The 13,043-nt window shown below is 42.8% G+C and overlaps 1 protein-coding gene across 1 annotated transcript in view; it reads right to left on the bottom strand.

The window, feature by feature from the left end:
* GDA (guanine deaminase) overlaps window positions 1–13,043 on the bottom strand; it is a 52,001-nt gene that overhangs the window by 22,886 nt on the left and 16,072 nt on the right. Inside the window, exon 5 of the mRNA XM_084629593.1 lies at window positions 3,163–3,268. Coding sequence (XP_084485719.1) covers window positions 3,163–3,268 — 106 coding nt within the window. The remainder of the gene's footprint in view (window positions 1–3,162; window positions 3,269–13,043) is intronic.

A 13,043-nucleotide genomic window follows, 5' to 3' on the forward strand; every position in this document is an offset into this window, starting at 1 on the left:
GAAACAAGCAGGGAGAACTGGAGGCCCTGGTGATGTCAAGGAATTATGACGTGATTGGAATAACAGAGACTTGGTGGGATAACTCACATGACTGGAGTACTGTCATGGATGGTTATAAACTGTTCAGGAAGGACAGGCAGGGCAGAAAAGGTGGGGGAGTAGCACTGTATGTAAGGAAGCAGTATGACTGCTCAGAGCTCCGGTACGAAACTGCAGAAAAACCTGAGTGTCTCTGAATTAAGTTTAGAAGTGTGAGCAACAGGAGTGATGTAGTGGTGGGAGTCTGCTATAGACCATCGGACCAGGGGGATGAGGTGGATGAGGCTTTCTTCCGGCAGCTCACAGAAGCTACTAGATCGCATGCCCTGGTTCTCATGGGTGACTTTAATTTTCCTGATATCTGCTGGGAGAGCAATACAGCGGTGCATAGACAATCCAGGAAGATTTTGGAAAGCGTAGGGGACAATTTCCTGGCGCAAGTGCTAGAGGAGCCAACTGGGGGGGGAGCTTTTCTTGACCTGCTGCTCACAAACCGGGAAGAATTAGTAGGGGAAGCAAAAGTGGATGGGAATCTGGGAGGCAGTGACCATGAGTTGGTTGAGTTCAGGATCCTGACACAGGGAAGAAAGGTAAGCAGCAGGATACGGACCCTGGACTTCAGGAAAGCAGACTTCGACTCCCTCAGGGAACGGATGGGTAGGATCCCCTGGGGGACTAACATGAAGGGGAAAGGAGTCCAGGAGAGCTGGCTGTATTTCAAGGAATCCCTGTTGAGGTTACAGGGACAAACCATCCCAATGTGTCGAAAGAATAGTAAATATGGCAGGCGACCAACTTGGCTTAACGGTGAAATCCTAGCGGATCTTAAGCATAAAAAAGAAGCTTACAAGAAGTGGAAGGTTGGACATATGACCAGGGAAGAGTATAAAAATATTGCTCGGGCATGTAGGAATGAAATTAGGAGGGCCAAATCGCACCTGGAACTGCAGCTAGCAAGAGATGTTAAGAGTAACAAGAAGGGTTTCTTCAGGTATGCTAGCAACAAGAAGAAAGCCAAGGAAAGTGTGGGCCCCTTAATGAATGAGGGAGGCAACCTAGTGACAGAGGATGTGGAAAAAGCTAATGTACTCAATGCTTTTTTTGCCTCTGTCTTCACTAACAAGGTCAGCTCCCAGACTGCTGCGCTGGGCATCACAACATGGGGAATAGATGGCCAGCCCTCTGTGGAGATAGAGGTGGTTAGGGACTATTTAAAAAAGCTGGACGTGCACAAGTCCATGGGGCCGGACGAGTTGCATCCGAGAGTGCTAAAAGAACGGGCGGCTGTGATTGCAGAGCCATTGGCCTTTATCTTTGAAAACTCATGGCGAACGGGGGAAGTCCCGGATGACTGGAAAAAGGCTAATGTAGTGCCAATCTTTAAAAAAGGGAAGGAGGAGGATCCTGGGAACTACAGGCCAGTCAGCCTCACTTCAGTCCCCGGAAAAATCATGGAGCAGGTACTCAAGGAATCAGTCCTGAAGCACTTACATGAGAGGAAAGTGATCAGGAACAGTCAGCATGGATTCACCAAGGGAAGGTCATGCCTAACTAATCTAATCGCCTTCTATGATGAGATTACTGGTTCTGTGGATGAAGGGAAAGCAGTGGATGTATTGTAACTTGACTTTAGCAAAGCTTTTGACACGGTCTCCCACAGTATTCTTGTCAGCAAGTTAAAGAAGTATGGGCTGGATGAATGCACTATAAGGTGAGTAGAAAGTTGGCTAGATTGTCGGGCTCAACGGGTAGTGATCAATGGCTCCATGTCCAGTTGGCAGCCGGTGTCAAGTGGAGTGCCCCAGGGGTCGGTCCTGGGGCCGGTTTTGTTCAATATCTTCATAAATGATCTGGAGGATGGTGTGGATTGCACTCTCAGCAAATTTGCGGATGATACTAAACTGGGAGGAGTGGTAGACACGCTGGAGGGCAGGGATAGGATACAGAGGGACCTAGACAAATTGGAGGATTGGGCCAAAAGAAATCTGATGAGGTTCAATAAGGATAAGTGCAGAGTCCTGCACTTAGGACAGAAGAACCCAATGCACAGCTACAGACTAGGGACCGAATGGCTAGGCAGCAGTTCTGCGGAAAAGGACCTAGGGGTGACAGTGGACGAGAAGCTGGATATGAGTCAGCAGTGTGCCCTTGTTGCCAAGAAGGCCAATGGCATTTTGGGATGTATAAGTAGGGGCATAGTGAGCAGATCGAGGGACGTGATCGTCCCCCTCTATTCGACATTGGTGAGGCCTCATCTGGAGTACTGTGTCCAGTTTTGGGCCCCACACTACAAAAAGGATGTGGATAAATTGGAAAGAGTCCAGCGAAGGGCAACAAAAATGATTAGGTGTCTGGAACACATGACTTATGAGGAGAGGCTGAGGGAACTGGGATTGTTTAGTCTGCGGAAGAGAAGAATGAGGGGGGATTTGATAGCTGCTTTCAACTACCTGAGAGGTGGTTCCAGAGAGGATGGTTCTAGACTATTCTCAGTGGTGGAAGAGGACAGGACAAGGAGTAATGGTCTCAAGTTGCAGTGGGGGAGGTTTAGGTTGGATATTAGGAAAAACTTTTTCACTAGGAGGGTGGTGAAACACTGGAATGCGTTGCCTAGGGAGGTGGTGGAATCTCCTTCCTTAGAAGTTTTTAAGGTCAGGCTTGACAAAACCCTGGCTGGAATGACTTAATTGGGGATGGGTCCTGCTTTTGAGCAGGGGGTTGGACTAGATGACCTCCTGAGGTCCCTTCCAACCCTGATATTCTATGATTCTATGATTGTATCAGGTCCTTCATGTTAAACCTCAGCCTTTTCAGAACAGTCATTAAAAGAAGCATGTGTACTCACGAATTCATACATGTGCACTGTATGGATCAGATTCTTCTCCCATTTACACTGTTGTAAATTAGGAGCAATTCCACTGACGCAGATTTGTTGCATTAGTGGAAAACTGGTATAAGAGGAGAATCGGATGTTTGTTTTTGTTGTTTTTTTAAAGGATGAATAAAAGTTACTTCCTACACCTTAAAGTTTTAGGCTTAATTCTTAACTAGCCTTCCTGTGCTCTCTCACTTTTATTAAAAATACAATTTTTAAAGATAATACTATCAGTATAATCATTTTACCTTTCTGTCTCCTTGACAGATTCATCAGTGCTTTCCTTGTATTCTGGAACAAATTCATTGAGATCCATGCAAACTTTGCCAACAAATGCTCGCTGACCAAATTTATCTGTGAAATGTATAACAGAATAAAACTCAAAATCAGTTGTTTTCCAAACAAACTGCTAGCAAGATCTGCACTTAAAACCAGAGTAACAAATTCTGGCCCAGATAACTTCATTTAAGAGTGAACAGTGCCCATGTTCTTTTCTTCATCTTTAGACTGAGACTTTTTAGCCTAAAAGGAAAATATTTTGATAAAGTAATGAGCAACAGAGATTTAAATGGAAACTCTGAACATTACCTTAGTACTCGCTACTGAAAACATTATAAATAAGGGCTAGATTGTGCCAGTTACACAGAGTCCAGAGTGCAAAACTGCTGAAGGAAGAGCACTGGCAGGCAGACTGCCTCCCAGAATTCCCCAACCCACACAAGGATCGTGCATGCCACCACACCCTTTTGTGGCTTGCAGCCTGCTCCTTCCTGTATGTCATCTGCCTGCACAGGTCAGTTGGAGGTCACAGCCTACCTTCCTGTCCCTTTTGGGCAGTGCTTAATTTGTAATGAAAGAGATGCTGGGGCTCAAGCAATTTTTTTACATTCATAACTGGTGCAGCAAGCCCAGAGGTGCCACGGCTAGGAATTGCCAAGCCTAGAGGTACCGGGTTCACCCCTGGCAAAAATTAAGCACTGCTTTTGGGGCACTGTGCATCCATTAGGAATTGGGGAATGACTGTAATCCTGCCTGGATTTTCCATGGGCCACACCAGGGTGGTTGAAAGAGTCGTCTTTGTCTTCCCCCCACTGCTGCACACTTCGAAAAGAGCCAGGCAGAATCTAGTCATTAGTGAATACGCTGTTGCTGTCTTCATAGGCATGTGGCAATTCTCCAAAGAGGGCCATATTATTGGAGGTTAACGTGCCCCCCCATCCATATTACACATCATTTGAAAGCTTATTTTATGTACATTTAAAAGAGGTATAATGTGGAACTGTCCAGCTGTGCTGTAGGCCTGTAGGTGAAGTGAAACAATGGTACCCAGAATGAGAGCGTGACATTTTTGCACAGTTCCAGAAACACTGCAGCATGACTATGACTACAGTTTTTCTGTTTAAATTAAACACCAGATTAAGGTGTTAAAATTATAGGTCAAAGATACCAAATGACAATAGATTAAAAGATCTTTTTGGGTTTTTGCATGGGCAAGAGTTGTTGTTTGCCAGAAACGATGAAGTTGTTTGGCATCTGCAATATGCAATTTTGCAATATACTAATACAGTGGTTCTCAACTTATTTATTACTGGGGGGCCCGGAACTCAGACCCCACCACGCAGGCTGGCCTGTAGCACACAGCTGAGCTGGGTCACAGCTGTGTGCTAATTGGGCCACATGCAGCCTGCGGGTTGAGAACCACAGTATTAGCATGAAATGTTTTCACATCATATATTCTTAATTGTCAAAGTACCTCACAGTGATTATAATAGTTTTCTATATTTTCAGTTGATATTTTCTGACCAGATCAGTCTCATACTGAAGGTTGTGTACCCATAGCAGTAGATTGTGCTCCGACAGTTTGTACTGCATAGTGGGTAGATATAGATGTATGTGAATTACTAATGCAATGCTTCCATTTGTAAGTTTTTGTACATATAATGTAGCATCTAGTCTGCCTAATAAAAGGTTTTAAACTGTAATTGCCTAGGCATACAAGACTAGCCTTTGAAATATTCTAAAAAATTAGCTTTTTAGTTCAATGACACTTATGCACAGTTCAGTATTCGTATTAGAGATGACAATACACAGCTTCAGTCAAAGTGCTCACTAATCAAAAATGACCATTTTGATACTGACATAAAAATGTAAGAATGGCCATACTGGGTCAAACTAATGGTCCATCTACCCAGTACTCTGTCTTCCGAGAGTGTCAAATATCAGACACTTTAGAGGGAATGAATAGAACAGAGCAATTATCAAATGATCCACATTCCCCGTTATCTAGTCCCAGCATCTGGCTGGCAGAGGCTTAGGAACGCTGACAGCATGGGGTTGCATCTCTGACCATCATGGCTAATAGCCACTGATGTACTGTATCCTCAATTAACTTATCTAAATATTTTTTGAATACAGTTATAGTTTTGGACTTTACAACATCGTCCAGCAATGAGTTCCACAGATTGACTGTGCATTGTGTGAAGAAGTATTTCCTTTTGTTTGTTTTAAACCTGCTACCTGTTAATTTCAATAGGTGATCCCTGGTTCCTGTGTTATGTGAAGGGGTAAATAACGCTTCCTTATTCACTTTTTCCACATCCTTAATGATTTTATAGACCTCTATCATGTCCCCCCTTTGTCGACTCTTTCCCAAGCTGAACAGTCCCAGTCTTTTTCATCTCTCCTCATACAGAAGCTGTTCCATACCCTTAATCATTTTTGTTGCCCTTCTTTGTAACTTTTCGATTTCTAATATATCTTTTTTTGAGATGGGCTGACCAGAACTGCACACAATATTTAAGGTGTGGGCATAACATGAATTTATATAGTATCATTATGATATTTTCTGTCTTATTATCTATCCCTTTCCTAATGGTTCCTAACATTCTGTTAGCTTTTTTGTCTGCTGCTGCACATTGAGCAGATGTTTTCAGAGAATTATCCATAATGATTCCAAGATCTTTCTTTAGTGGTAACAGCCAATTTTGACCCAATTATGTATGTATAGTTGTGATTATATTTTCCAATGTGCATTACTTTGCATTTATCAACATTGAATTTCATCTGCCATTTTGTTGCCCAGTCACCCAGTGTAGTGAGATCCCTTTGTAGTCTGCTTTGGATTTAACTATTTTGACTAATTTTGTATCATCTGCAAATTTTGCCACCTCACTGTTGACCTTTTTTTTCCAGATCATTTGTGAATATGTTGAGCAGCACTGGTCCTAGTACAGACCCGGGGGGGGACATCACTATTTACCTCTCTCCATTCTGAAAACTGACCATTTATTCCTATCCTTTTGGTTCTTGTCTTTTAACTAGTTTCTGATCAAGGACAAGATCATCCCTCTTATCCCTTGACAGCTTAGTTCGCTTAAGAGCCTTTGGTGAGGGACTTTGTCAAAGGCTTTCTGAAAGTCCAAGTACACTGTATCCACTGAATCACCCTTGCCCATGTGTTTTTGACCCTCTCAAAGAATTCTAGTAGATTGGTGAGGCATGATTTTCCCTTTACAAAAGCCATGTTGACTCTTTGTCAACAAATCATGTTACTGATGTCTGATAATTCTGTACTTTATTATAATTTCAACTAATTTGTCTAGTACTGAAGTTAGGTTTACTGGCCTGTAATTGCCAGGATCACCTCTGGAGCCTTTTTCAAAAACTGGCATCACATTAGCGATCCTCCAGTCATCTGGCACAGAAGCCGATTTAAATGATAGATTACATATCACACTCAAATATGAAATTGCATGACTACTGAGTTCTGTAGCGAGGAAGTGTGGCCTCCCTCACAGGCAGAAGTGGAGGGGACACCACAAGCCACCTGGTGCGTGGAACGAGGAGGGCCACGCCCTACATGCTAGAAGCAGAGGGATAGGACAGGAAGGGGAAATATAAAAGGCCAGCCCAGCCCAGCCACTCAGTCTGGAGGGAGCTGCCAAAGGAGACAGATGCATCTTCCCCGCTGCTGGAGTCAGAAGTCAGGGAGAACTGCTGCTGCCGCCATGAGGACCAGTCTGACCTTCCAGAGAGCCCTGTCACTCCCAATGCTGAAGAGCTACTACCACTACCCTTGACAGAATATCTTGAGGAGACTGAGGGGGAGAATAGGAAGCAGCCCAGGGGAGCCAGACTACCATCTGGCTATGGTGATGCCAGAAACATGGTCCGCGTGTTTCAGGTGGATTCCCGGCTGACCCAGTTGCAGACCACTCTTCCACTGTTAGGGCCCTGAGCTGGGATGCGGTGGAGTTAGGTGGGCCCGCATCCCCACTACTATCCCACCCCTAGGGTGGCAGTAATCCCCCTCCTTAGCCCAAGATGCCTGTGCTCCTCGAGCGTCCCTACTGGAGCCCCAGCAACGGTGCTTTGCGTCATACTTGAGCCCCACAGACTGTGTTTGGTGCTCACTCCTGCTGGAGCCCCACTTAAAGGCGGGGTGAATAAACTGCTACAGCTCTGCCTGACTGCAGGCCACAGCCCAGCCTGTTTACAGCCCTGCCCTGCTTGAAGGCCAGGCCCCCTTGAAAATCAGTAATTCTCACCTTTTTTTCTTTGCTTGGAAAAGACGCTAGCAGACTAAGGAGGAGGCGTAGCCTCTGTCAGAGGCAGAAGCGGAGGGACAGCCACGCCAGCTTACAAGTTCCTTCAGAACTCTTGGGTAAATACCATCTGTTCATAGTGACTTATTACTGTAAATCAATTTGTTCCAAAATATCCTCAATTGACACCTCAGTCTGGGACAATTTCTCAGATTTGTCACCTAAAAAGAATGGCTCAGGTGTGGAATCTCCTTCACATCCTCTGCAGTAAAGACTGGTGCAAAGAATTCATTTAGCTTCTCCTCAAAAGCCTTGTCTTCCTTGAGTGCTCCTTTAGCACCTCGATCATCCAACGGCCCCAGTGATTGTTTGGCAGGCTTCCTGCTTTTGCTGTACTTAAAATTGTTTTTGCTGTTTGTTTTTTAATCTCTGGCTAGTTGCTGTTCAAATTCTTTTTTGGTCTGTGTACTTACCACTTTTACATTTGACTTGCTAGAGTTTATGCTCCTTTTCCTATTTCCTCAGTAGGATTTGATTTCCAATTTTTAAAGGATGCCTTTTTGCCTCTAGCTGCCTCTTTTACTCTGTTTACCCATAGTGGCATTGTTTTGGTTCTCTATTTTTTTAATTTAATTCAAGTCTCTATTATGGTGTTTATAAAAAGTTTCCATGCAGCTTGCAGGTATTTCACTCTTGTGACTGTTCCTTTTAATTTCCATTTAACTAGCTTCCTCATTTTGGTGTAGTTCCCCTTTCTGAAATTAAATGCTATCGTGTAGGGTTTCTTTGGTTTTCCCCCCTCCTCAAGAAAGATGTTACATTTAATTATTGTATGGTCACCTGTTGCTGAGCGGTTCAGCTATATTCACCTCTGAACCAGATCCTGTGCTCCTCATAGGACTAAATCAAGAACTGCCTCTCCCCCCTTGTATGTTCCATGACTGTTGCTCCCCCAAGAAGCAGTCATAATGGGGTCTGGAAACTTTGTTTCTGCATCCTAATGTGAGGTGACGTGCGCAGTCAATAGAAGGATAATTGAAATCCCCCTTATTATTGAGTTTTCTATTTTTATAGCCACTCTTATCTCCCGGAGCATTTTACCATCACGGTCAGATGGTCTGCAGTATACTCCTACTACTATACTCTTATTATTCAAGCTTGGGATTTCTAACCATAGAGATTCTATGGTATAGTTTGATTCATAGAGATCTAACTTAGCACAAATCTCTATGCTTGTATAAAAAGAAGAATAGTGGTGGTGGTGGTAATGCTACCAATATACTTTGGGAATTCTACCTCCACAAGGAATTACAGTCTATGAAGACACACAGGATACAAGCCCCTTAAAAGCCTAGATCAAAGAGAAAAGATTCCCCTTAAACTCTGGAAAAATGTGTTTTTCAAGAAAATCAAAACAGTGAAAAACTGTCAAAAGCCACCAGTGCTGGATAGAATTCTGACAGGAGAAACCAGGAGACATGAATTGTATTGGCAGCTACTGAATGAGTTTTCTAGTTTAGATGCTGCATCATCAAGACTTTGTCACAGGGGCTGCTTTCAGAAATACACAAGTAGTTTGTATTTGGCACATGTCAGAATTGAACCACTGAGGGGAGGAAACAGACTCTGAATCTGATCAGAGAGCATCACGTTCATCTGCTTCATGGCCACCAGAGCAAGCACATCCTCCAGCAATTGATCCTGTTGCATTGTTTGCTTGAAAAAAACAGACATAAACGCCATAAAATTGAAACACTTGAGAGAGCAATCTGAGGGAGGTAGCACTTCAAAGAGGAGATGATATGTTCTGCAGAATATCTATGGAAGACTTGTTTGCTAAGGATGCAGTTTATCACTCAGTGGTTTTCTTCCTACTTAAGTAAAATGAATCTTAAAGCAAAATCATCTAATTACACTGCAACAATAATCACCTTATGGCACTGAATTTATCAGCTAATGACAGACGTACATAAGATCATTGTCTAACTATAAGGTGGTTCTTCTGTCTATGCTACAACAAAGATATATAAAGCCCTACTTTCCTCAGACAACAGTAACTCTGTGAAAACAGCAGAGGGAGACAGTGCCAGACAGGATCTAAGTTTGGATATAAGAAATAACAGGTGAATGGTAGGTGCCCTGTGCTTCTATGGAAAAAGTTTCTAAACATGGCATCCAACAAGCAGTCACTTGTAAAATTCCTCTGAATATTTAGTTCAAAAATGCACCTGAGAGTGTAGGAGCACATCCAACCCAAACACTTCTCTTTGTTGGAGGCTTTTCCAATGGTAAAGTAGCAAAGTCCATCACTACTAGAGATGCTGAAGAAGCCCAAGACTTGTACAGTACTCAACAGGCAGTGGACACAAGGATGCTTCTGCATGCTATATGTTCCAATATGGCTTTTGGGTCTCTTGGTGTCAAAGGGACCATAGTGATTATTAGGTCACCTGACACAGATGGTTTAGTGCTTCCAGGTCACTACTTTCCAAAAATGGAACACATAGATAACATGTGTATTGAACCAGGCACCATTACCAGCACAATTGACAAGCATCACTTCATACTTGTGCATGCAATTTGTGACACATTCACTCCTGATTTCTGCAACAGACTTCCTGCAGTACACTTCTCCATCATCCCTATTTGGTATTGGGGGGGTGGGCAGGGAATTGTGTTTAATGTCAAAATGAAAGGAGCTTACTGCTTCTGAGATCTTGCCAAATCGGGTCAGAGTGATGGACAAGCTGCACTTTCTGTAGTGAGGAAGTAGGTAGTGGTGACTACAGCAAGAAAGAAAAGGAGCTCCACAGGGACCTGAATTGCTTGCGCCTCAATGTAGCTGCCAAAAAGGACAAGTCACTGGCCAAACTCCCACCACATGAGGACAAAAAATTATCTTGGCAAATACCAAATATGGTAGCCACAGTTCTGGTTCTGTCCTTTTGTATTTACAGTTTGTTTTTGCAGCCATGATCACTATTAAAGCAGATCTTGCTCAAATCCCAACCCAAATGGCCCTTCCTAACCATTAAAAAACTCACGATTTCCATGAGGCAGATGGCACTCTAAGGGCTTGTCTACACGTGAAATGCTACAGCAGCACCACTATAGTGTCTCACTGTAGACACTACCTACACTGAGGGGAGGGGTTCTCCCCTCCGTGTAAGTAATCCATCGTCCGAAGAGGCAGTAGCTAGGTTAACAGAATTTTTCCATCTACACTTGGGGTTAGATCAGCTTACCTACGCTACTCAGGGGTGTGGATTTTTCAAGTCCCTGACTGACACAGTAAAGTCAACTTACTTGTCTAGTGTAGATCCGACCTAAGTCAGCAAAATCATCTTGGACTCCCACTGGTCTGTTTCCATCCAGTCTTTGCCTGTTTAGACCCCAGTTCAGGAAAGGATTTAAACATGTGGTTAAGTCCATCCCTATTCAGCATAGCACTTAATCAAAGACTAAACTTCAGGCAGCTGCTTAAGTCCCATTGAAGTCAATGGAAGGTAATCATGTGCCTAAATGTAGCATGTGCTTAAATGCTGTGCTGAATAGGGATGGCCTGATCTCTGCTGAATTAGGGCCTTAGATTGTAAACTCTTAGGAGCAAAAGACATGTCTCTGTGTGTGTCTTGTACAGCACTGAAAACGGTGTTGGTGCTTATCAAGTAATAATGAGATCAAGAAAACCCTCTACATCATTGTCATTTTGAGCACTTACATTTTCACAGAGTAATACCATACAAATCCTATATTTCGTTTAATATATAGTTTGTGATGTAAAAGTAAATGTAGCATCTGCATCCTCAAACAAGACCGTATTTAAACATCTCTAAAAAGGTCAGCCATAACAGGGCACATGACTTGTTATATACCTTGAGTCATTTTCAATTAAAAATGAAACAAGAGCGTTCATAACTGGGTTGAAGTCTATGCCCCTTTTTTGAGGGGCACTCAAACTTAAGATTTCACAAAATAATGAATAATCAGATAAGACTGTGGGTCACATGAGTCTCTTGTTTTACTCCACTGTCTTATCTTTGACATTGCTCCTGGAAAATTATATTAATCCTTTAATCCAGGCCAAATAGCTACACATATTGAAAAAGGGAAGTTGGACATTGATATGCAAAAATGAGCATACAATTGTGTGCTGATATTTGCGTGTGCAATTACCATAAATGCACATATAAACAGGGCATTTGTACAGATGACTCGCCAGTTAGGGCCTGATTCACCAAAGTTTAACATATACAGTTTCACACTTGGTTACCAAAATTTTGTTGGCTCACATTATTTTGCTCCATTTGCATGGGATCTCTACTTATGCAAAATTAATGGTAATGGCCCCTTTCACTCATTCCACTAGGAATATGTTCATCATGGTCACAAAAGTTCACATGCTTAATGTTCCTAGGTGTTAAGGAAAGAGCCAAGAGTATATTCCACATTTATTGCATGCAAACTATATCAGAACAAATCTATCATGCTGTCTAAAGTGTTCAATTCATACAAAGTCATTACTCTGATTTGTTTTGAACTGGAACTGAGGCTGAATTTTGTCCTTATGAAAAAAGAAGACTAACACCACCACAGGATTTGCACGTCATCATATGGGCAAGTGTTATACAAAAGTGTCAGCCCAAAAACATTTCAGTCATGGGCCTTTAGAGCACAGAGAATCAGTTCTACGTTTGATTTACACATTCACATAACATTTACAAATGAAAACCAGTTTAGATTTTGTTTGCATGTGCAAAAGCACAGCTGTAACTTCAGAAGTCAGCCTGAAGGCACACTGAAAATGTGCTTCTGCACAATAAGCCACCTCACAGGAAAAAATATGAAAACATTACAAAAACAAGGAAGTAAAATATTTATTCAGACCATTGGAATTTGTAAACTTGTATTTCAGTAACTGCAGTCAGGTAAATAGTTCTCCTTTGCCCCAGCTGAGGTTTCCCCAACACTGGGCATCCTGGTGGCAGACATATGCACTGACCAGTGCCTCCTGTGCATGGGAGCTCCTTAGCCAAGAGGCTAAGTACACCAAGGCCAGTACACCAAGAGACATAACTGATCATTCTCACTTGGTGGAGGAGGGAGTGAAGATCCCAGCAAAGCCCCTCTCCCCGCTAAGCCAAGGGAAAGAATCAAGATCCTGCCTCAGCTCCCCTTCCCCAGGCCTAGTTGCAGGGGAGGGAAAAATCCTTGTGCACCTCTCACTTACTCCCTTTCTCAGGATTGATGACTCCAACTATTCAAAAATCATGAGTACAGTCTAAACCCACCCACGAGATTGTTTTAAAGCTAGTCAATATTTTTAACCCAATGAGACTTAAACAAATATTTGGTTCTTTTTTTTCCTGTCTTCAGGTTTCTTAGCCTTCAGGGTTTATTCGTGTCAAGTTTTCTCCACAAGCAGAAGGGCTAGAAACTTACTTTTTAAAAATGAAAGCTGAGATACTCACAAAAATCACTTGATTTTGGAAACTGAGGATTTAAGAAAGATTCCAAGTTATCGCAAGCCATGCAATAACATAGTGGGAGCTGACAACATTGCTTTCCCTGTGGATTGGAGAGAA

The sequence above is a fragment of the Lepidochelys olivacea genome (assembly GCF_965140295.1).
Source record: "Lepidochelys olivacea isolate rLepOli2 genome assembly, chromosome: 5".
Taxonomy (NCBI): domain Eukaryota; kingdom Metazoa; phylum Chordata; order Testudines; family Cheloniidae; genus Lepidochelys; species Lepidochelys olivacea.